This window comes from Cyphomyrmex costatus, unplaced genomic scaffold (genome assembly GCF_001594065.2).
Source record: "Cyphomyrmex costatus isolate MS0001 unplaced genomic scaffold, Ccosl1.0 scaffold193, whole genome shotgun sequence".
Classification (NCBI taxonomy): domain Eukaryota; kingdom Metazoa; phylum Arthropoda; class Insecta; order Hymenoptera; family Formicidae; genus Cyphomyrmex; species Cyphomyrmex costatus.
In genome coordinates this window covers 1,830,851-1,857,018 of record NW_017275965.1, presented here as the reverse complement: position 1 = coordinate 1,857,018, position 26,168 = coordinate 1,830,851, and the positions used below count along the sequence as shown (strand labels likewise).

General features: G+C 33.6%; 1 protein-coding gene across 1 annotated transcript in view; it reads left to right on the top strand.

Annotated features, from left to right (window-relative positions):
* The window catches only part of 5-HT1 (serotonin receptor), a 118,941-nt gene extending 96,390 nt beyond the window's left edge, over positions 1-22,551 (top strand). The window contains exons 4-8 of the mRNA XM_018538309.1: positions 12,089-12,222; positions 18,342-18,485; positions 20,054-20,209; positions 20,770-20,930; positions 22,029-22,551. Of these exons, the coding sequence (XP_018393811.1) occupies positions 12,089-12,222; positions 18,342-18,485; positions 20,054-20,209; positions 20,770-20,930; positions 22,029-22,527 (1,094 nt within the window). The 3' untranslated portion in view covers positions 22,528-22,551. The remainder of the gene's footprint in view (positions 1-12,088; positions 12,223-18,341; positions 18,486-20,053; positions 20,210-20,769; positions 20,931-22,028) is intronic.
* The last annotated feature ends 3,617 nt before the right edge of the window (positions 22,552-26,168 follow it).

The following is a 26,168-nucleotide window of genomic DNA, read 5'->3' as shown; positions in this document are numbered from 1 at the left end:
AAAAAAAAATTAAAAATTTTTGAAAAATTAATTTTTAGATACAATAGTTCTGATGATAATTTCTGCTTCTTTTTGACGATACGAAGAGTTCTTTATGATTTTTAATGACATATGCGCTTAAGAATCATTTTTTAATAATTTTTTAAAAATGGCCGGGGTGCTAACTTTTTAACGAAATTCAAGGTCGCATAGTTCTGATCAGCTTAACAAAAGTATTTTGTAAATACCTAGAGTTCTTGATACATAAAAAACATTTTTGAAGAATAATAAAGTTTTTAAAAAATAGTAGATTTTGACTTCAAATTTTTTTCCAAGTCCCACGTCGGAAAATTTTTTGAGAGTACCGAGTAGTTCTGTTCAGAGTTCTGGACAGTTCTCGACGAGTTCTGTCGAAAAGTATCAGGGCGTAAAGCAATTGGACCAATGGTTTCCGAGATATACTCTAAAAATTGTTGATTTTCTGACAAATGTCGCTGTATCTTGCAAACCGTTGGTCCAATCGCTTTTCCACCTTACAGTTTTCGATAGAACTCGTCGAGTACTATAAGAAATGCTACTCAGAACTACTCGGTACTCTCAAAAAAATTTTCAAAGATTTTTCCACTATTTTTTTTAAACTTTATTATATTTCAAAAATGTTTTTTATGTATCAAGAACTCTAGGTATTCACAAAATAGTTCTGTTAAGTTGATCAGAACTATGCGACCTTGAATTTCGTTAAAAAATTAGCACCCCGGCCATTTTTAAAAAATTATTAAAAAATGATTCTTAAGCGCATATGTCATTAAAAATCATAGAGAACTCTTCGTATCGTCAAAAAGAAGTAGAAATTATCATCAGAACTATTGTATCTAAAAATTAATTTTTCAAAAATTTTTAATTTTTTTTTTATTATTCGAAAATTTTTTTTACATATCAGGAACTCTAGGCAATCGCAAATGGAAGCTATTAAGCCGCTCAGAACTATTCCACCTCGAAATTTGATAAAAAGTTAGCACCCCATTTTTAAAAAATGTAAAAAGAATGTTTATTGAGCGGAACTCTTGTTATTAACTATAGGGAACTCTTCGTCTCGTCAAAAGGAAGTGGGAACTCTAATCAGAACTCCTGAGTACTATAGTTGGGGTGCTATCTTAATATACCCGCTCGCATTAGCAATGGATAAAAACACGTCGATAATCCGCAAACCTTCTGGTAGCTTAACTTATTAAAAATACTTGTGATTAGATGTTATTGTCAAAAAACCATTTTACATATATTTTACATATATTTTTGTAAAATATTAATAAACAACTTTTAATTTTTAATGCCACTTAATATTTATTATAATATTTTAATACGTTATTATTTAAAAACAATATATCTACGCGCGTATACAAATGTACTCATATCCATTCATTTGCTTCTATATTAAATATTGAAATACGAGTCGATATGTTAAAATTGAGAGGAATGATATTTAAGGAGAATATATATAGTTTCACGTTTTTCATACCTTTAGAAAAAGTTTATGACACGCGTCAATATGAAGGCGGCACCCTTCAAGACCTGCTTTTCACATCTATGTATAATAGAAAAACAAGCCCTTTAAAAATGTTTATGGAACGGTTTCTCGCGCGCGGTATTCGCAACTGATTATCGCTGTACGTTTGTAAATCACGATGAAAATGAAAATGAAAACCGTAATTGAATAAATAATGCGTCGTAGGTCTTCCTGTTCTCTCGCATCACGAATATACATTTACGTTACGCAATATTTTAATTTTACTTTTTTAATTCAATGAATATGCTCACTTTTCCGGATAAAACACTCGTGTAATATGAGAACAATATTTTTCGCAGACTGGCCACACGGACTGTATTATAAACCACGCAATTTCTCACTGTAATACACGTTATTTATTTCTCAATAATATAAGAGATTGAGAATGTTGTTATATTAAAACGTTATGCTAAAATTATGTGACAACGAATAGTGAAAATGAAGTATATATATTATATAATGCACTTCTTTCTACATATAATTACTTATTTTTATGTTTTATATTTTCTTTTATATACTAGTCGTTTAAGCCGATCAAAATGTCAGTGAGCCTCTTAACGTCAATTATGAGACATCCTCAGGGGGGTCTAAATTTTAAGATATTTCGTGAGTCATTCGATGCGAAATTTTGAGAGTATATAACACCAACACTACACGCATTCAATGATTTAAATCGCTGGTCTAATCAATATACTTTTCAAACATTTCTATTTATAAATATTGTGAGGTTACAACATTAAATAAGGATCGTAGTATCATTTGAAAATTAATTTGTTGGACAATTTCAGAATTTATCTTTAATGCAAAGACACTCATATTGATGCAATCAAATCATATTATAATAAAAATCTTAATTTTATCTTATTAATTTTTATATTGTAATGATTGTTATACAATAACAAATCTTTTAAATTAAAGTAATTTAAAAAAGAAGTTAACTTATAATAGAGATCAACAGCCAATAACAATGTTAACTCAGTTTTTATACGAAAATTTTATTTTAAATAACTCATAACATTGTTCGTTATTTGCTATTAATCTCTTCTAATTAATTTTGTATTAAATAAGCTAGTTATTATCATTATTATTGTTAAAGTAAGTTACTTAATTGAAGTTATTGTTAAAAGTCTTTTTAATTAATTATCAATGAGCAGAAAGAATGTCTTGGTCAAAGACATTTTGATGAATAGATAATTTTGTTGGCGCCGCTAAATACTATATATGTAATGAATCAACTCATTCAAGCTGAAATGTAAAAAAGGAAAAGTTCCTTGCCTTAATTTGAAGTCGATTCGACCAATTTATCTCTCGTTTTTATTCGAATGCTCCCTACGATAATTACTGAAAATTACCGACCCGATTTTGGCAAGTCATTTTCTTTTGCTTGCCAAACTTCCGATCCAAGAGTGTATACGATGCAATTGATCTCACCTCGATTAATCGTTCTTCTTGCCATAATTATATGCCATCAGGCCCCAAATAACTTCACTCCTTCCGATCATCGTCTCTCAGCACTATCGATGGTTTCGCGGAGGCAACCACCCGTTGGTCATAATGTTGGTGAAAACAATAGCAAAGATTGCTTGGAAAACATATTAGTTCTCCAAGGCATATAATATATCATCGAGCGGTGACGGTAATCACAATATCCAGTCGCATGCTTAGCGTGAATGAGGTTTTCCGCGAGGTAAGCGAGCTAACACTGTTTTGCGACTTGTATTTATCCAAGTACAACCCTTTCCTGCCATCACGGCTTCACTTCCGAATTCTCCTCAGCAACACCGACAATAATAGAACACACTTTATATGAAAATCTCTGATTGATTATTATCAACGCTAAAGACATTTTAATGTGAGCATAATGCATGATAAATGACTTTCATGGGCTTCGGTAAATATTTGTCAAAGACATCAGCGGCGAGTATGATTAATAATATGTCTAAAACCGTTACGTAAGATATTCCATAATTGGCAGAAAGTGAATACACGCAAAATGATTTCCGTCACGCGCTGTTAACTTTGATCTAGATATATAGAATTCCGCGAATAATTAATATCGCTTTGATTTTTCATCGGTGTCATTCACCGGTTACTAAGTCTCGCGAAAGAAATCCGTGAGCATCTTTGACCTCCCTGAGGATCCGTATATTTCTCGAAAGGGGATACGGTTAAAAGTTATCGGAAAACAGGCAAGTTTATCGCTTCGCTGTAACGTCGTGGATAGCGATGTAACTAAGAGAGACGCGAAAGAGATCCGCCGGCAGCTGTTGGATACATCCACACACGTACAACGTGTACCCCCAGTGACTTGACAAGGCTCGAAGCACATTCCAATATTAGTATAGTTCACTAGCTAACTAACAGTTCGTTGAACATGACGTCAGCTGCCATGAATGTACCTGCTCTTTCTCCTTCTCTCCCCTGGTGTAGGGTAAATTTTCTGAACGCTTGACGAGGCACAAAACCGTGAATATCGTTGCGCAAATGTGAATTAAATAACCTCCTCTCTCCTCCCCCTTCCGTCACACAGTAATCACTGCAAATCGAGCGAAACTTCTCAAATGCAGCACGTTACAGCGACCGCATTCGTTCATCTCTCTCTTCGGGGACGCAAACAGCGGAGCGCATAATTTCGCGCAAAGTTCACCACTAGTGTATACGTGCAGGTAATTGACTGTAATCGAACAAATACGCAAAATCAGAAATAACCGTAATTTGCAGAGATCTGATGTCGAAGAATAATAGGTGTCAGATTTCTTTTCCAATAAATCACAAATTGATTAAAAAAGAGATAATAAAAGGGGGAAAGACTTTAGATATTTATAATACAAATTATTTAATAATAATTTCTACAGAAAAAATAAAAATTACTCAATGAACATTGCATAATTTCGAAACGTACTCATGTATCAATGATATTATTTACAGTACACATACGCCACGTGGAATATGAAAGAATATATATTACAGTTTTTGTTTGTGTAGAAAGTAAAAGTTTTTCTAGATCATATAAATTCAATTGGTGTAAATATACGCATCACGTACCATAGAGAAATCAAACGTTTATAATTCAATTATATTTTGCTTTTGAATTACTGACGTTGAACTTTTTTATAAAAAAAAAAAATAAAAAAAGAAAATTAAATTAGAAATACACGTTTGAGAAAAAACATTTCTTGATACACACCATGTATATGATGTTGACAGGTATCTCGCTTGTTCGTAAAAAAAAATAGCAAGCCGATAGGTTAGACCGCCGACGCGAACTGAATGTGTTACTACCTTGCCCTTCGATTCTATAAAGGTTAAACGATGCGATGCGAACACATAACGTACCCCGCATGAAGACGTAATCAGACATTTCCGATAGTTATCGTCTCTCTCGAGAGACCTGGGGTTGCATTTTCAATGAAACTAGGGGAAAAATATAGCCTTAGGTTACAGAAAAAATATCTATAAAGTTACTTCAGTAATTACGCGAGTATAAAAATATTAATCATTTTCCATCATTATATTGGACAAGATAAAAGTAAATTGTTACATTTAATTTTAAGGTTGCCGGTGTAATGTCAAAAGCGGATATAATATGCAATTTATTTACGTGTCGCCGTTCTATACATGAAAATAAATGAGTTTCCGCGCGTATGACAACAGTCGCGATTGATAAAGCGAACTTGTAGCATTTGCCATCTACTCCGGTTTTGGTTTATTAATCAATAAACGGCCATATAATTCAATTAAAATCTGTCCTATGGTGCGGCAACGAAAACAAGTTATATGACTACACAGTTATTGGATAACGAACCATAACCGCGGTTTTCGGCACGTTTTACAGGTCCGCTTTACATCGATCGCGCGTGTGGTCGTGTGAGAAATTTGTTTATCTCCGTGTAGACAACAAGAATAAATTATACATTATTTCCGCTTTGACATGATAATTTTAAATAGATATTGATATTAAATCATATATTTAAAGTTTATGAGAAATGCACGATAAATTTGTACAAAGGATAAATGTGAAATATATCGATAATACTAGATCGTGCGAATGTAAACTAAATCGCGTTGAAAAATTTAAATATTTATGAGAAATTTATTTTGTCAAACTACTCTTTTTATTTTACAAGAAATCAAAATCTATAAGTAATCTTATCGCCTCAAAATCGTTTATTCGCATATGTAATTACCTTACTCATTTGCCACATTTCCAAAAGCTCTTATATCATCTGCGACGAGAACATCAGCTACTATAATTTTTTGTTCTCTTAACAAGCTCGTTTGCATAAATCTGATGAATTTTTCGTATCATCTCTCTGCGCGCAATTTGAACGACGCGAAATATGCATCTCGACTACCAAAGCGTTATTCGGCTTTCGGAAAAAAGGATTAATGTTTTCGACGCTTAATACCCCTTTTCATTCTGCAGATTTTTTCCCGTCGTCCGAAAAAAAACTGCATCGATCTAAACTACGTTATTGTATGTCGAGTTTATTCCCAAAATTGCGCTCACAACAATGCACAGAAACCATAAACCGCGGATGAAAATGATCGCTGTCGTGATGCAATGGCGGTTTATTTATGATAACAAGAAAATATTATTGTTTTTCTATCTATTTTAAAATCATTTTATACAGATATTAATTTTTAACACGGTGACCTTCTAGAATCTCATAAAATACTCATGACAATCAAAATAAATCCCGGCGATAGTAGTAATTATAATATTTATATCATCTCTCTCTCTCTCTCTCTCTCTCTCTCGCTTCACAAAATATTAGATAAATTTAGTAATTAAAATAATAAATAATTTTTTATTCAAGATATTATGAAGTATACTATTTGCATAAAATTGATTAATTAAAATTAAAAACAGAATGTAAAAAGGACAAGAAAGAGAAAAAGAGGATAAATATAGCATATTTATTGTAATACTAACAATCTATAAATTATCAAAATCTACATATTAATAACGAATATAAAAATATCTATATTATTCATCCGACATACGGTATACACAATACATGTATAATAGCATTATCAAATTCTTTCGCTGAGATGTCTTTGACAAAAAGCTCGCTAAAGAATCGTGGCGTCAAGCCGAGTTTAGCACAGCAGATTAAAAACTGCAGACTGTAAGTTATTTCTTGACAAATAAAAATAAATCGTGCACCGCGCGTGTCTACTCACAGCCTTTCCCAGCTTATCCGTATAAAGCTTCGGACGGAAGTTCTTTTTTTTTTTTTAGTGCTGCAAATACGCTCTTTAATGGAGTGTGAGAACGAGAGCGCTTAGATCCTCGCCAGTTCGTTGAAATATCTCTCGGTCCTGGTTCCTCCTTCACAGGAGTTAATTACGCCAAAGTAAAACGTCGTGCGCACGTTTCTTTTATCTGTCGCAACCGCCGGCGATTATACTTTTTCTTGTAGAGACATCCGATCGTGCAGCTGCAGCTGCAGCTGCAGCTGAGTCCCGATGTATGTACGCGTGTACTCCACCGTTCTCATCCGGCTGCATCTGAATTGTACACGAGTGTACACAACTATCGTACGCGGACTTTGTATTTGCGGACACGTAATGCGAAACTAATGGACGCGAAAGGGAAGAAACTTGTTCGACATTTATAGAATTGCAATTCTGTCAAACGTTTATATAGACTTACGGCAGTGGGTAAAAGAGAGAAAGTACGAATTACAAGGCCTCAGTCGTTTCTAGAAGTTGAGTCGCTCTCTAATTTAAGCAAAGTCTATTGTCGTTCCCCCCGAGAATTAAATTTAATTAGTACACGTCTAGACTGCGTTATGTAGTCTTCGGAGACTTGGACTTAGTTGCTACTTCCTCCAGTTATAAAACTATTGCTTCTCTACCGGGAATCCAATTAGAACGTGCGACACATCTTTGTAATTAATAATTCATTTTTATTTTAACCTACGTGCGGAGTTATACTGTTTTACTATTTAATACATCATTTAAGAAAAATTAATATATCGCGCACTCTTGAAAAAAAGTGACACATAAAAATTATTGGAAACAGGAAAGAAAATTGCATATATTACTATTAAGATTAAATATAACTTAGAACTAGCCGCTTGTTTCAAGTTGTCTAAAATTATAATGCAGATATTAATTTTTTTACAATGCAACCCTCAAAATTACCCTTATTTTTATTTGTGTCATTTTATTCGAATTCAAAACTTGTATTATTTTTCCCAATTGAAAGCTGATTTAGAATCTGTACATAAAATAAAATCCGAAAAATTCAACTTGTGTAACTTTTCTTGCAAGAGTACCTAAAGTATACAATCATTGTGCTACAAGATATTTGTAATATCATTATCGTTTATAAGAATACGATACTATTTTGAATTACACGTGTCATAAACGGCGGTAAGTAAAGCGATTTCTTTCCCTGCGCGAAAAATCGGATGGAACATCGGTTGCCCGGATAAAATGAGAGCATAAAGTACCGCGATACGCAAAACGGCGTGTACTAACACGATGTAATATCCTCGTGAATATATAGTGTATGGTAGCTTGAGTTTCTATCCACTTCCCTTAAACACGCTTAAACTGGCGGTGGTCGAGCACGTTTACGTAATACATGAATGTAACATTGCGTTACGAATACATGAATTCCTCTACCATAGAGAAAACCACACGAATCTGAAAATTTTGATTACCGCCGAGTTTCGCGATTACACGCAATTACAAGTTTAATCAAGCCGCGCGCCGTCGTGCCAAAAAAGATATATTGCACTTGTAATCTACACGGGTGTTTTTATTCGTAAATTAATTTTATTCTTGTTGGAAACGTTCCAATTTCTTCTTCATGACATTTTTAAGAAACAATGGTCGCAGAACGGAACGAATCTCTTAGGAATCGTATTTCTTATTGAACAGCAATTCAGGGACGCTAACGTTTTAAATTTTTAGTAACTTGCAGCTTTACGAACAACGCAATTCGATTCTCTTGCTGTTATTTAAAGATTTAGGTAAAATTCAAAGATTACTCGACTTGCGTCTTAAATAAATTTTTTGTTTAATTTTTTTTGCTGCTCGTAATAAGAGATAACAGAGTGTTTAAAATTCCCTGAAAATTCCCGGATTTTCCAGATACTTTGTCCAAATTCCAGGTAAGATTAGAGAATTTTTTAATGCAACTTTGAAATAAGTTAGAATACAAACAATGCAAACAAATTATGTATTAAAAATTAGCAGAAGATAAGGTTTCCACAAGTCTATATGTCTATATCTTTTTATAATAAATATAATACTTCAGAACCGCGAAACTATTGAAGATAAGTATAAGAAATATTCAAAATAGCATCAACTACTCTACTCTACTGTCTTCTATTGTTATCTAGATATTTTAATAAAAATTCGCGAAACACGCGAAAATGTTGTACATGAACGAACGCGAATGTATATGTCGAGCTTATTGCTAATTTATTATCGACTTGTTGTATTATCAAACAAATTATTAAAGTAACAAAAAAAGATAGAATTTAAAAATAAAATTTTTTCATTTTAACCTAAGACGCAATAAAATTCCATGAAAACTCCTGTTTTTCAAAGGTAAAAAAGGAATTCCTTGAATTTTAGGTTTGCCAGATTTTTCCAGATAGTAAACACTCTATATAATCCCTCCTCGCAAGACTTCATTATTTGTTTTGGCTTGTTCTCGTCTCGACGATCTCAGGATGTTTCTTACTTTCCACTGAATTCTTTCTACTGACCCCCTCGCATATGTCGTATAGTCGGGACATTCGACCGACAGTTTTATATTGTCCCAGAAGCGGGAGACTCGACAGTCTCGATTCGAGTCGAGAAGCCATGAGCGGCGATCGGACAATTTTCGCGTAAATGCGAGCACGATCGATCCAATGTGGCGCGTTGCACGCCCGTATAACACGTCTAGGAACGTACGAGTGATTTCGTCTATTCCGAGTTTGCCGAACTTGATTGCTGCTATTCAGGCTCGCCTTCGGGATTGATGGCGACTAGCCCAAATTTGCCCCTTGCAATGCCAATTACCGGAATCATTATTAAATGGTGGGAAGCGCGACAAGCGGCCGTGATTTCAATTTGCTTGACGACTTCTTAATCTTACGTCGTTCATATTTCGTAAAAGTTACAGCGAACTCCTCTGTTTGTCTTTCATATGCTGATTTTGCAAACACGATCATAAACATATTATCCATCGCGTTTACTTTTCGATTCTTATTTTATTATTTCCACATATACACGGAAGAACAATTTGGATAAAGTGTTTAAATACAGATCTAAAAATTTTTTTGTTGAATCATCAAAATAATTATGTAGGAAACTCAAACATAATGAGCTACTGTAAAAAATTTGGCCATTTTAGCAACCAGAGCTTGAACATTTTCCATTATTATTTTAATAATCCAATAAAATTATTTTCACATCTGTATTTAGCTAAATTTTTAGATACTTCTATAAAACCGTTATTTTCGTGTAAATATTTGAAGAAATTTTATCCTATCAATTATGTATGTCACAGCTGAAGAAAAACTCAAAGTCGACAAAAAAAAATTATTTTTGTATCTCTATAGTCAGAAAAAAAGGCATAAAAGTACATAGCAACTACAAAAGTTACAACTGGTAGACGTTTCATAAGTAGAATTAATGTACGTACAAACAATTCTTTTAAAATATATAGTATAAAAATTGTTTGGTTAAAAACGTAAATATTTAGCTATATAAAATATACAGCTGAATGTTTTAATTACTACAAAATGTAAAATAATTTTTTTAAAACCATGTACATTAATTCTATATATAAAACTTTTCTATATACCTATAAAGCTGCCATTTTTACAGTTGATATGACTAAATATTTTTCTAATTGTTTTGGGTATTATATTATATATATTCGAACTCTTAAATGAATATCGCACGCAAGAAAAATTAAATGATATAGAAAATTAACGAATAAATAATAAAATCGAGGAGCAACAAATATAGTAATAATCAAGCAATAATTACTTACCAAAACACCTGCAATGAGTAGCAGTCGCCTCCCTCGGTTGATTCATTACGTCCATTTCCTCGATGCTTCACAATGTTCCTGGATACACCGATGGCCAAGCCGGTGATTTCCACTGAAAATAATAGAAAATTAACTAATGAATAGAACTGAGCAGTAAGTAATATAGTATAATAATCAAGGAGAATAATCATTTACCGAAACGCCAATGAGTTCCTGTCATCTCTCTCAGTTGATTCATTATGCCCATTCCCTTGACGCTCCTCAATGTTCTCGAATTCACCGGCGATATACTTCCATTCACGCTCCTGAATAACGTGAAACGCGAGATTATGTGACATGTCCGTGTTACAAATCCCGCACGTCAATTCAATACGTCGGAGAGTGATCGACATCGATAGAGTAACATTCGACCGAATGGACAGATTGATTAGCGCGTTCGCGCCTAAATTCACTCAGCACTCCCGATATTTCCCGCGTAAATGCGAAGTAGGTTCAAGGTTCAAGGAACTCGTCAAAATGGCGAATGGATTCCGCGCATTTCACGGACGATCGTGTGATCGCTGACTCCGACCAATTCGCCACAACAGCGATTCTTCGCGATGCTCCACTCGACGTCCCCCGATCACGACGATGCTCTCTAGTGTCCTGAATGATGAAAATCGCTCTCATCGCGTCAGATGAGCACTCGACAAGCGGAAACGAAACGCGGAGCGGCAGTCGTTGATCACGCATATATATCGAAAGACGCGATTATTCTTACAATTAGTCGTACGGACCCGACTGATACGACAAAATGATCGCCCCGTCACTAAACTCGACACTCCCGATTTCCATTTATACGAGAAATTCATCCGGAACGAGTAAAAAAGCGCGAAAACGCGGAGCGATTACGACTCTGTAGCGCAGTACGTTTACCGAAGCCGTTTGACTCGCGAGAAGTATGTAGCGTACTTGAACCAATCATGTGATTGCGACCAACTTCGCGCGCTCATACGACGCGGCAAAGTCGTTTTCTAGCAACACAACGCTTTGCTGTGTCGACGCAAATACAATATTATTGAAATTAATTATTAGATTAAACAATTTGAAAAAAATGAATTATTTGAATTCAATTATTTGTACATTTTAGTTTGCATAAAATAAGTGTTATATAAATAAATAAAAATTTGTTTTAAAATTTGTCTAGTTCATATTTATATAATGTACTACAATAATATATATATCATATTTAAAGTGCCATTTAAATATAAATCAATACCTAAATATTTAAAAATTTTAAACTAATGTTTAAAATTTTTTTAATCCAATTAAAAATAATGGTTAAACTGTTCTAATTTTTTCTATTAATCCTTATTTTTTCAATTATTATAAAAATATTATATTATTACTGTTATTAGTAACATAATAATTCAGCACGCGTCTAATAAACAGAATAGTTATAAACAATAAGAATAATTATACATACTATTGCTGCAATAGTATTTCTATGCAATTATTATTCTTATTACTCACGATGGTACATGTTTTTGTTGCAGGAAATTTGTTCGTAATAGCGGCTATTCTATTAGAGCGAAACTTACAATCTGTAGCAAATTACTTAATTGTCAGTTTGGCTGTGGCGGATCTTATGGTTGCCTGCCTTGTTATGCCTCTGGGAGCTGTTTATGAGGTACGTATTAAGATGTAAATTATTATCATGCAACTTATTGATGAATGATGTCGAATGCTTGGCAAAAGACACGTGCAATCTTAGAGTCTTTTGCATAAATATGACAAAATGCGACATTCGCAAAATTCGTGAAAGAGAAGGAGATTTACGTTTCTCACCAGCGAATGTCAAGCTATCATTTTCAACAAGGATGTCTATTGCAGAAATCTCAAAATATGGTAGACTTTACCTTATACTCATGTTCATAAAATATAAAATATAAAACACGTTAACTTATATATTATAGTAACTTTTACACTAAAAAATAGTTTTACTGAAACATCTAAAAATTTAGCTAAATACAGATCTAAAAAATAATTTTATTGGATTATCAAAATAATTATGTAGTATGTTGATGATCAAACTGATCGCTAGAATATCAAAATTTTTTTGTAACACTGCTTATCATGTTTGTATTTTCTACATAATTATTTTGATGGTTTAACAAAATTAGTTTTATATTTCTGTACCCAGTAAATTTTTAGATACAGCAAAATTGTTTTTTTTTTCATAGTAATGGATAATTCAGCAATGTTATCTTTAATATTTATTAAATTAAAGAGTTGAAAAAGTTATTTAAAAAAAAAATTGTTTCCATTATTTGTTACTCATTGTAAAATACCATTACACGATACCGAAAAAATAACTCGTTAGCGTTCTAAAAGAAGCATTCAGTTGTTAAAATTTCCGTTATTTTTTAATGATCTTTTAACAATTTTTATGATGTTTTTTTTTAGAGTGACATCCAATTATCTGTATCACTAATTGACTGCTTCGACACGAACTATCTAGTAATTATACTTATATGATTAATCGCAACATGGCCAAACATAACACTCTCTTCTTTTAAAACTAACTGCGCATGTTTTATATACATATGTACATACAAAGTAACGATTATCTTTATTACCTTAAAAAATTCATAACTCAAAAAATGTAATTAGGTTACCGTTATTATCAATAAAAAATATAACATTGATACTATTTATTATTAAAAAAAAATAATTGTAATTGTAACGGCGTAAAAAGCATTACTTCTCTTTGGATTAAATTATCAACTTAAAACATTCATCAGTAAGGATACGTTTTAGCGTATATATTGAAAGACACGTGTACATTCATTTTTCTCCATTTTATCACAGCCTGCATTCGCGAAATAAAAATTTTCCAGTAAAACTGTCAAGTTGCCAACCATTCTTTTCGTAGAAATACTATTCTCTTTCCGCGTATTACACTTTCATTAAACATTAACTTATGCTTTGTTGCAGCCTTTTACAAGTTTATAACATCCATAAGAAAACGCGCGTATTCATTCTCGTTTCTTGCACAATTTTACGACAAGTCGACGTTGCACTTGTGGAAAAAAGATAATATGAGACATACGCATTCTTTATGGATTTTGGCACTTAAACACTAAATTCTTTTAACAAACTTTGCAAATTTATTAATTGCGTGACGACGGCAAAATATTCCGAGAAAGCGATATGCATCGGCTACAGCAATTTATTGTGTTCGAGTTTCACAAATTTTCGCGGAGAATTTCAATAATGAGGAGAATTGCAGAAAATACGAATTACACAGAAGAATTTAACAATAATTTATTAACAAGCGAGACTTTGATTCGCGAAAATTGCGGTAAAATTTACAATCAACTACATATAGTAATTACGAAGAGATAATTCACAGTGACGATCACTTTTCATATATGACACGTCACGTAATTAAATGTTTAATATATTATAACATGTCGAAATTTTGAGGAAATACACGTGGAATTTTAATGTGCACAACATTTTATAATATTAGAGTTTTATTTTGATCGTGCCATTTTATAAATGCCATAATCTCAAAAAAGGACTTTAATGTCACGACTACGATGTTTTAAAAGCTGAAGCAGTTTTCTACGCCGAGATATCTCTTATGCTGTTTCCAACGCAAACGCAAACGACGGGAAACGTTGTTACACATATACATATTCAACAATTAACGCGCGAGTATACAGAGATAACAAGCGATATAGCTATGTACATACAAATGATTAGCTTTCGATTCTCTGCCATAGAGAAATTCACTGCGCCGTGCATTTATATTTAATAAGCGTCAGTAAGTAAGTAGAACCTTGCGTTTTACACCATAATAGCGGTAACGTAAAGCATTAATTACAGCCGGCGTTATTTAATTAATAAAAATTTCAACGGAGATTACCGCGAGAGATAATACGTGCGTCCGAGAGCGCGATCATCTCGTTATATCTTCAAATACGATATCGTTTTTAAGCACGTTCCGCGAAATACAGTATAGGATTGATAAACGTCAAGATAATACGCAGAAATTCGCGCTGATGATACGAATTTGACTACAATCACGTTCTACATAAAACCTTATATCCGCGCTCTTTCATTCTTGGATATATCCATTCAGCCAGATTATCCACTGTTTAACCAAGCTTTTCTGATATGCGTCCTTATTTAGATCCTTCATCTCATCTTTTTAACGCAGCTTTTAAACACTCCTCATATCTTATCATATACTTTATCTGCCGTGCGCTTTTTGTATGTACCTCATCTCAGCACTTTTCTTCTCTCTTTTTCTCACTCCACTTTTCCCTTATATTTTTACACTCTTGCTGCATTTTACGACACGCATCGCGTCCTACGTCTGTACACCGCTTTTCACGCGGACGTCTCCAGCGTAAAATAAGTTTCTCCCTTCCTATCTCGTTCTTTAAGTCCTCTTCATCATCGTTGGCGTGTCAATATCTCTCCCGCTTTATCGTTAATGTGGTGCAATTTTATCTCAACTACCATTCAGCCGACGCATTAACAATTTTTACCGCCATGTACTAGATCGACACGCGCATCCATCCTCTTAACGCGGACACGTAGAAATTTATACGTCTGCCGTTTAATCCGAACATTTGATGGATGTCCGCTTTACAACCGCCTCTTTCACCCGTTTATCGGCGGACGCCAGAAACGTGCACGCGAACGACTTCATTATCTGCGCGTGTACACGCGACGCTTGATTAAACCCTTTGGAGACTCTAGAAGATGCTCGATACGAGAAGAATTGTTAAGAAGCAGATTTGCGTCAGATTTTCGCCGCGATTGTTGTCGGTAATCGTGCCCACCTAACGCAAAAGTAATTTCTCTGAGTTTTAATTAATTGCTTAATTTATTCTAAAATTTCGAATTTATTTAAAACTGTAATTTCTTATGTGATTTTTGTAATTTAATTTAAAATACCTTTTATTTTAAATAATGTTAAAGACGGCTACAAAAATATAGTCAAAATGTTTATAAAGAAACTTATTTGGAATTTCATGTAAATTTTATCGAATTAATATGTATACTATTGATTATTATCGAACAGTTTATGCATCGTTTACCAGACTAGTTCTCAATTGTTACTTTACCTTTTAAAGTAATATGATCTTTATAGCATAAAATTTCTGAAAATATCTTTGATAACTTTTTGAAAATAAAATCTTTGAAATCTTGTGTATCTTATGATTTCCGAAATCATGTTATAATCTTGGATTTTTGAATTTTATTTCCAAGTTTGAAAGAAAAAAGAATAGTCAAGGAACTATAGATGAATACGATGAATAGTCAAGAACTAGGGCACCTTTTGAGTTCGCTATTTGCTCTATTATGGTTTTCTCGACAAACATCGAAAACCTATTCTCTTTTTAGTTTCTCAATAAATAAATAATGTGACTTAGAAGAATGCATCACTACAGAGTTCGAAATAAAGTTTCAAAGAAGAGAATTTCATATTATTTCAATAGATAGCTTTAGTTATATAATGTAGAAAAAAAGTTCAGAAACTTTTGAAACAAATCTTAATTTAAATTTTAAAAAGAAAGTGGACACAACGCGATAAAACTTAAATTACTTTCCGCTTTCGATATTTTATAATTACGTATACTTCGATTTAAAGGTATAAAAATATTTACTCTAAAGAGGTTACTGATAAGATAAAAATAACACAGAGAATTGAAGTTGTACGAAAAGTTTAATACGAATGCGAGTATACAAAAACGTGTGCATACCTTTACATAAATTTAATACTAGTACCGACCAATTTATCATTTACTTTGAATATTAAAAGTATTGGTAATGATACTTTTAATATTGAAAATAAATGATTAATTGATCAATATTAGTATTAATTTTTTAATAATTTTACGCATGATAGATTGTACCATCGCTTGTCGCGAGAACCTTTATGATCCTTGACGTTAAAACTGCTTCTACGTCGATTTCCGTATGCTACTTTTGAGAGGTGTTTATATTTCCGGAAGATGGATGCGACTCATCAACTTCCGGAATGTTCTAATCTCAAAGTATAAAGGAATGGATGTATATTGGCGAAGGGGCCGCTGCGCTGAAAGGAGGACAAGAGACGATTGGCTTTCGACGATAGATTCCAATACCATGAATGGACTTTTAAGCAGGCATGAATCAGTTCTCTTCTCCGTTCTCTCACCAGCTCTTCTAAAACATCACTCCTACTATCTCCCTTCATGTGTTTTCCGTTGTCCCTCTGTCGACCATGGCTCAGCTCGGATGTTTTCCCTTTCGACCCTCAATCCGTATTTTCTCATGCTCCCTACTGCGTGGAAAACTGTCGCCCGAATCTATGTGCAATCCTTAACATACTGATCAATCGAACTCAACACAAACGTATAGAATGGATAAAAATAAATATTGTTTATCCGACGAAATTTGATGTATAAAAATCAGCAAAAATTAATTTTTGCATTTTTACAAGAATATTACGAATATAGATAACACGATCTTGAGAAGAATTATAACAAAGAAGAATTAATCTCAACATGGCAAATCCAAGTTTTTTTTAAAAAATGTAGTTTTTATAAAAACTTTTACTTAAATTTATTGCTTAATAATGCTAACTATTTTACCAATAAATATATATTTACTTAATACGATTGTATTCTTTAATGTCCGGTGTTTTGATTGGAAAGGAAATTTATTTCTAAAGCGCTAAGCTCACGCGATATGTTTACTTTTATGAAAATCATAAGTAAAATTTAGTATGCCGTATATAATGTATTCCAAACAAAATATAATATAAAATTGAAGAATTATAATGATGCTTATTAGAGGATGAGATCAAGCAACTTACAAGTAGATTAAATCTGTTGTTTTTTATCTCGAGAACTAACAATTATATAAATAAAGATTATTTCTTTCTCTTCCAAGTAGACTTGAACCTGGATCAGATATGTTCGTGTTCTTTATCATGGGAACTAAAAACTTTACGTTTCTCCAAAATAAAACGTTCGTATAAAGCAGTAAATGTTGCAATTAAATTAAGTATTATTAATTTTATAATATTAACAATATTATGTGTTGCTACAATTTTTACAATTTTATATTATGTTTTTAAACTAATAATTTCATCTTTAGAGCGAAAGTTTGACTACTACTTAAAAAAAAAAATCGGTTTTTTATGTTATAAAAAGTTTCGAATCTTATAGAAACTCATTCTAAAATTCGAAATTGAATAGAGAGAGTGGGGATCAATAACTTTGTAAGTATAATATGTACGAAATACTTTTTATGAATATTACTCGAATTCTAGAAAATTTAAACTTGATTATTGGATTTGACTTATATTTTAATTAATGGTACAATATTAAACTTGATTTTCATTTTTATAATACTTATATTCCAGATAGTGCAGAGAGTTCAAAAAGAGTTTAGGTATTATACTTATATCATCCATTTAGAATATTCATTTTTAAACACAAAAAGAATTCTTTTTCTGAACAGGTCTAAAAAGAATTCTTTTTGCATCTGGAAATGAACTCAGAATTGATGACATACGATTGAATTCTTTTAGTGTTATCTGCGATCACTTTTATGGTTGGAACACACACACACGATAAGCGAATAAAGTCAATGGCCATTTATTGAAGGACTTAATTTATTCCGAGACACTCCGCGCGCGCGACGGAAATCTTGCGATTCCCGCATCGATTTCTCGCTCGACCTATGCTCGCACGATGCGCTAAGCTCACGCTCTCTGATGGATAATTCTGTTTATTGCAGATAAACTCGGGGTGGTCACTCGGTCCGGAGCTCTGCGACATGTGGACCAGCAGCGACGTTCTGTGCTGCACAGCCTCAATATTGCATCTGGTGGCTATCGCGGTCGACAGATATTGGGCAGTCACCGATATCAATTATATACAGGTTAATTAACGCCGTTGCGGTTATCGAGAGGAAGTCGGAAATTGTCCGGGATACGATGCGAACGATACGGTCTTTGTTATCCGCTGTCGCTGACACTGCCACTTGCCACGCCACGCCACACCATGCCGCGAGATAGGGAACAGCCGCGCGGGAGTTGACACGATTGAGATCGTGACGCGAACGGAACTACATATCGTCTCGCAGATCTCTTTGAATACCCAAAAGATCGCATCGTATGGAAATACAATTTTATCAATTCAGGAAACGGTGCGCATGCAGGATTTGAATAGGATTTGACGTGCAAAAATCCGTACATTACAACTTTGTATAAAGTATCTGGAAAATTTCTCAACCGCTCGTTAATTCTCCCTTTTCACAGATTTATACATGCACATTTTATAATCACTCGTGAATCTTCTTCTTTTTTTTTAGAACTTTTCTAAATTTTTAACACATTTTTAGTTTAAAATCCAAACGAGCGTCGTTCGTTTTATTCATCTATCTATCGAAAGTGTAATAAAAGTCCAATTCTTTCTCGACATTCAAGTCTGTGAGACAGATATTTCAGTATACTCGGATCTATACATTTACTGCGAAATAAGGTCATGAAATCGCTCATAAATTTTCGTCGAAATTTGGACGAAGGCAAAGTCCTCTCTCTCTCTCTCTCTCTCTTTTTCTCGTGCGCGCAGCTAGGCTGATGTAACGAGAATTACAAGGAACACTGCTCATGAAGTATGAAAAAGGGTAAGACCGTAAAACGAAACGACCAGGATATCCCGTCCATAAATATGTCTGACCGGTATGAGACGAGTATGTTATGTAATACCCTCGGTGTATAGCTTCTCTCTATGGATGACTCGGAGTTAGTTCGAAATTAGCTTAGAGCTTGATAAGCTGCGTAGCGATCAACCATCCTGGTCGAATTTAACAGCTAACTTGCATTTCCCAACTGATGGAAAGAGGCGTATATATCGGTTCCCTTAACTAGTAAGTCAATTATTTTGCAAATAATGGAGCATGTGATGAAATTACTTGAATTCATATATCCGGCAAGAAGATATGCAGATAAAGCAGGCGTCGCAATTTTCTCAAACAAGCGGAATAATTATAAACTCTCTCTCTCTCTCTCTCTCTATCTTTCTTTCTCCGCCTCTTAAAAAAACTAAGTTTACAAGCAAATCTAATTAAAAGTTTAATTTATTGATGCAAGACTATGTTCTTAGTAATGCACGCACGTCTTGTGGGAAGTATAAAATTTTATCGAAGCAATAAAATGCTTTGTTCTAATTTTAGAGTCATAAAAATGTATTGTAATGATAAAAATTTACAATAGTATAATATTTGTAGCTTACATCACTATGTACAAAGAATATATTATTATATTGAAATTGCATCGCAAATATTTAAATGACTAAATTACTAAAAATCACTTGAAATATAGAAAAAAGTAAACGTTAGTTAGTCTTAACGCTCTCTCTTTGAAATTTAGTTCAGTTAGTTTAGTTCATACAGCTAAAAATAAAATGACGGAATATACATCATTAACGCTGCCTTCCTATTTTAAGGCGAGGAATCCGAGAAGAATCGGCATCCTGATCATCACCGTGTGGGTGGTATCCTTAGGAATCTCATTAGCGCCTCAGCTCGGATGGAAGGATCCTGATTATTTGGTCCGCATAGCCCAAGGGACGTGTCTCGTGTCGCAGGATCCTGCATATCAGGTGAGTGCTTCCGGAGAATTGCGAGCGGATCCAAAATACTTGATTAATATTTGCGACTATAGGAATTGCGCTCCCGTGGAATCGAAAAAGTATTAACAACGTTAACGTTCTTCGTTCTACGTAATTACACGGAATTTTGAATTGCTCTTAATCATGTCATGAACAGACTTTCGCTAATCAGAGAAATGAGAATACAAATGTCAGAATGTCTTAATAAAAATTCATTTTTTATTATAACGAGATGAATATCACTTAGAGCTAACTTTTATCAATTTTTAATGCGGTAGCGTGTATTATAACGAGATATTATATATATTATTTTTAAAAAATATATAATAAACTAAAATATGAATAAATCAAACAATTAAGTATAAAGAAAGAAATTAGATCTTGTTGTCCAATAATATTTACATAACAAATTTTAATTACATCTTCCGATTATATAAACTGTGCGCCGATTATAGTCAGACTTGAAACGCAATCATAAACTGAAACTAAAATAACAAGTCATAAATTAAATTGATCATCAGTTAAAAAAATATACGTATATTATTTTACAGATTTTCGCAACTTGCGCAACGTTTTATGTTCCGCTGCTAGTTATTTTATTCCTGTATTGGAGGATATTCCAAGCGGCACGAAAGAGGATTAGGAAGAGGCCTGGCACTATTCTTCAACCGCCGCGTGAACGAAGGGGCATCCTCAGGCTCGTCACGAGAAGGTTGTAGCCCTTTTTCCCTTCCTGATGTCACGATGTCAGAATCCCTATCTAAATCTCAAACGTGTAATCGAAGATGTCACCTTTCGTAGTTGGAATAAACTTGAACGCAACGCGCTAAGTCACATAGAATAAATCTCACAGTCGGGCTGCTGAGAAATGGCATAAATCCTTCACAAGATTTAGTTTGCTCCCCTAATATCTTGCCAAGAGAGAACGCATTCTTTATAGGGTCCATAATTTAACTTGTAAATAAATATTTTTGTAGCACGCAGTATTTTATCTCAAGTGGCTTAGCATGCTCTAAGCATTTTTATCCCAATGACCAGTGCAGGCCTTTACTACGAGAACAAAGGTATGATTTTACCTGTTGACTGTTCTATCGTTAAAAAAATATCATCGCTGCTTAATAGTTACATATCTTTTAAGCTTTATCGCTTTTAAAATAAAGTGTTTGTTTTGAATTTCAAAATAAGTGTTTGATATTGTAAATATATTAATCTGCCAGAAATTATTCTTTATTAAATTATCATTATATTACATAACAATTTGGTTAACATCGCTCCAAAGCAATGCTCCTGTAATTGTTTATCTTCGAATAATTGTGAATAATCTCATTTTTATACACTTTTTTATACTGCTTCTTTACATTTCTGTTAAAGGGAGAATAATTTTTCTACTTTTTTTTTATCTTGCTTCCAAATTCATCAAAGATACACGTAAACTCACAGATTATAATTTCGCATATTATTTCTTTTCTCATTCTTTCATATCAATTTTAATGATTATTAACATAATAATTAATTTTAATTCATATTCTATAGCTAACAGTAAATCAATGTATCTTCTGCAATTATCAGAGAAAGGCCGTGTCTAAATTTATATAATATTTATAAAAGAAATGAACATACAACTCTTCATCTGCTATCCTTCCATCGCTTCTTCATCACCTCTTCTTTCAACGGCCTCTCATAAATATCGCTGACCGCGCATCGTGACATTATTCGCGCGATAAAACAACGGATGAAACTTCTCTCTTTTTCTCTCCTTTCCCCTCTCTTTCTCTCTTGATCAACATAACTATGATTTATCTGATTGTAGGCCGCGTGAGGAATCAACGGCGTTCACCATCACAAGAACCACACCAGACCATTCGTCCATCTCTCCAGAGAAATCGTCGTCATACAACGGCGCGAATGCCACACCATCGACAACGGTAACACCGACGGCGGTCTCGACGACGACAACAACCACCACCACGACGACGTTGACAAATCTGACCAGCACGAGCCAGCAACCGGTGGTCAAGTGCACGAAGCGCACACGCGAGACGATCGAGTCGAAGCGCGAGCGTAAAGCAGCGAAGACCCTGGCGATCATCACCGGTGCCTTCGTCGCCTGCTGGCTACCGTTCTTCTTCGCCGCACTGCTGCAAGCCACATGTCAGACTTGCAAACCACCCGAGGTCGTGTCCAGTGTGTTCCTATGGCTTGGATATTTCAATAGCACCCTCAACCCCGTAATTTACACTGTGTTCTCGCCGGAATTTCGGCAGGCATTCAAAAGGATGCTGTGCGGTGGTACGCGGGGACTTCGCTGACAGTGGATTTAATTCCTTTGCTCCGTGCGCGTAGCCGGATGAAGAGGATATGTGAAACTTTTGTATATGTATATATGTATGCACTCGCTTGCTACCCAGTGGTTTCCTCGGTGTTGTGTAATAACTGGATGCCCAACTCTAAATATTATTATATTAAATGAATACTCGGGCGGTATTCATTTAGATGCGAGAATATTGAGAGAAATTAACAATTAATATTACATTTTTTTAAAATATTTTATCAAACAATTCTCAGAGAAATTTAACACATGTCTCATTTATCGCTGAAATTATTACCTTATCTTATTAATATATTCTCTATGTTTTTATTAATGATGTAATAATCTTATCAATTTTAGAATGTATCGTTCAAATTGCCTATCCTTGTACCAAAATCAATTTTGTCAGCATCTAGACACGATGGACAGTGTTCAACGCAATACTACTTCTCCTTACAGCTGTTCCAAATAATCAAGCCCTCGCCATTTCTCTCGTAGATATTATTAATGAGTATAACTCGTTCTCGTAAACGAAACTAACTGAAATTCCACTCGCGATTGGCGTTAATTACATTTCATGTTAATCGACAACAACGAGAACGAATCTATATCTTAGATAGATATTTTTGCGAAACGCTTCCCTAAATCACCAGAGAATCAAACAAACGACAATGGTGCAACATTACTCGCGATTTTGTTTAAGCGGGCGAAAATATTTCATTGTATAATGAACAGATATTTCAATTTATAAATTTAATTCGCCAGAATCGAAGTCAGAGCACATTTTAACACGTAAACTGGCCGACACACATATATGACTTACAATTAGGGAAAATCCTTGTCGCTCAAAAAACGTAAATTTAAGCTACGATTATAGATTTTTTTAATTATAGGATAAAAATGTGGATAAGCAGAGGGCCACAGTATCTAAGTAATATAGATGCTTAAAAAAAATCACAATCTCTAACATTCTATTTAAACAGGAGAAATGTGGACGAAAACATGGATGGCTCTGTTAAAAGTTTCGGTTTAGCACCGTAGTACTTAATCGTAATGTATGAATAGTTGACATAATCGAAGTAAGAACAAGATTCGTACGTCTCGTATTTTGTCGTCCAAAAAATTCCTTAAGATATGCTCTGATAATGTAAAAAGAAAATCGCGAGGAGTGCTTTTGCCGAATTATAATTGTACATAGTATTGTGTATAAGCGCGCGATAGTGTTTAGCGATCATACTTCCGAGCATTACTGTTAAAATAGGTATATGTATAAAAGTTTTCAATCTTGGCTTGCCTCTAAAGTGCGTATACGTAATGACAAGTCTGAGTGTACATACATTAATTGAAATCGCGACAGAACGAATACATTACGAATGCGTGGCAGAATGGATTCTCACAAATCTGCTTGTATGTGTGTGTGCGCGTGTGTAATTGTGTATGTGTGTGTGTCGCGGTCGTGTATAAAATTCCACCTTTGAATAAAAACGCAACTTCAAGCTCGTCTCGTGCTAAGTACATCTTTGCGCTTTTCAACTTGATTCGAAGTTAGAAGTACAATCTTATACAAATTAATGTGTACATAAGAGATATAATTTTTAGATTTATATACATTTATTATATATAAAAAGAATTTATACAGAGTTTATTATTGTATTTTTTTTATTAATTAATATGTTCTCGAAAAATATTGTAATAAGCACTGTACATAACTTTAATATAATAAATGTATATAAATTAAAAAATTACTTCTTATCCACATACACACATTAATTTGCACATTACTGTACTCTTTGGGAAATTTCTCAAGTGCAAAAATTTTCTCGTCGCCTTACGAAGACTTGCTTACACGCAATTTTACTCATACGGAGTTTTTTAATAAAAAAAAAAAAAAATAAGAAGCATCCAACACAAGCAACAGAATTGAATAGATCGATCGCAATATTCCCTTTAACGACGTGTGCGTGTGTGTGCATTACAGATTTATTTTCACGAATTACGCTTACTGTAAAATAGATAATACTTACAAACCAGAGACGATTATAATAAATATAACAAGCGTAAATATGAAGGAGAAACACGCAGTAAAATATTGCGAGTTAAGCTTATATCGTGGATGCAATGTTAGAAACAAAACATAATTTCACAAATTACCTCTGTCTAAAGATAAAATTATATGATATCTGGAAATGTAACTTTAGCCTTGCCATTCAATTCTGCGTCTTATAAACGAACGTAAGCCTTTAAATTTACGTAGTAGTAGGGTAACACATCCAGTACATGCTATAATATTACTACATAATATGGCGGATAATGTTTAATTTACAGAGCAACGACTGATCGGGATCTGCGTTCGTATATTAAATGAATAAGAATTGAAAAGTTGGCACTTTTCGTTCGTAATGTCTACTTCGAAATGTCGAATACAAGTGCACATGCATTCATTTCGTTTTTACGTCAACTTGCGAGCCACTAGGTGCTCGTTTAGAAGTAAACATAGTTCTAGACTAATTATAATGTATTAGGCAGATTGTGATAAACGGCGACAATAGCTTTTTCTTCGTCAGAAATGGTAAAACTTTATTCCATCTAATTTTAAAGTATACACAAATAATATAAAATAAACGCTTCCTCGCTTAAAGAAGTTATAATAAATAAGAATACAGGATTATATATACATACCATGTATATTTAAATTTGCTTCTTATTCGAATTAATGATAACTTTCTTTTGCTACCTGCTTATTATTATTACGAGCTAAATAATATCTACTAAACTAAAATGTACAATTAAAAAAAGAAGAATTACTAATGAGAGTATATAAATATTATTTTTTTATCAGTAATTCAGACTGCTTAAATTTGTGAATAAACTTTTTTCATTTCTGACGACAATTGTTGCTGAAATGACGGCAATATCAGATACGCTTGCGCTATCTAATTATGTCACTGGTCGTCGTTTTACTCACACGACATGACTAATAAATATAACATTTTCTTCACATTTATTTTTTATGTAAGTCTCCAAGCAAAAAAGTGAAGCGTTGTCTGCCGAACATTTTCAGCATTGACTTACCATCCAGTGAAGTTGAAAAATATCGCGAAAGAATAAAAAAAAAATATTACGAATATTTTTATTGCAAGAATTGTATTAATCGCGAAAGATTACAAAAGAGTACATTTTTGCCTGATAAAAGTTTAATTTTGCAGATCTAAATATTAGTCAAAGGACAAGAAGCCCTGATAACGTTAAAACATCGACAGCGTCACTCGATACACCGAACAATGTTTGATGTGGTTAACACTCATTAATAACGTTCTGTCAAAGTGTCATAACAAAATTGATCAGTAGTAATTTGCATTTGTGAAATGTGAAATAGCTTCGGCGATATACACGGTAAAATGTTCAGTGGATAACGGGATACCGGATAATTACGTAATGCTTGTAAATCGACAAACAATCGTATCAACGATCGTTTGCGTTCCTGCAAATTGCCTCGTAAGAGATATGGGAAAACGTTAATTAAATTACGAGTGCGTTTAGACAAGAGCGCGGAGAAGCAACGAAACGAAACGGATGGTAGTCGGCAAGATAAATATTATCCAGCGAATTAAGTCTATAAGACCACGTAATCATCCCGATGAA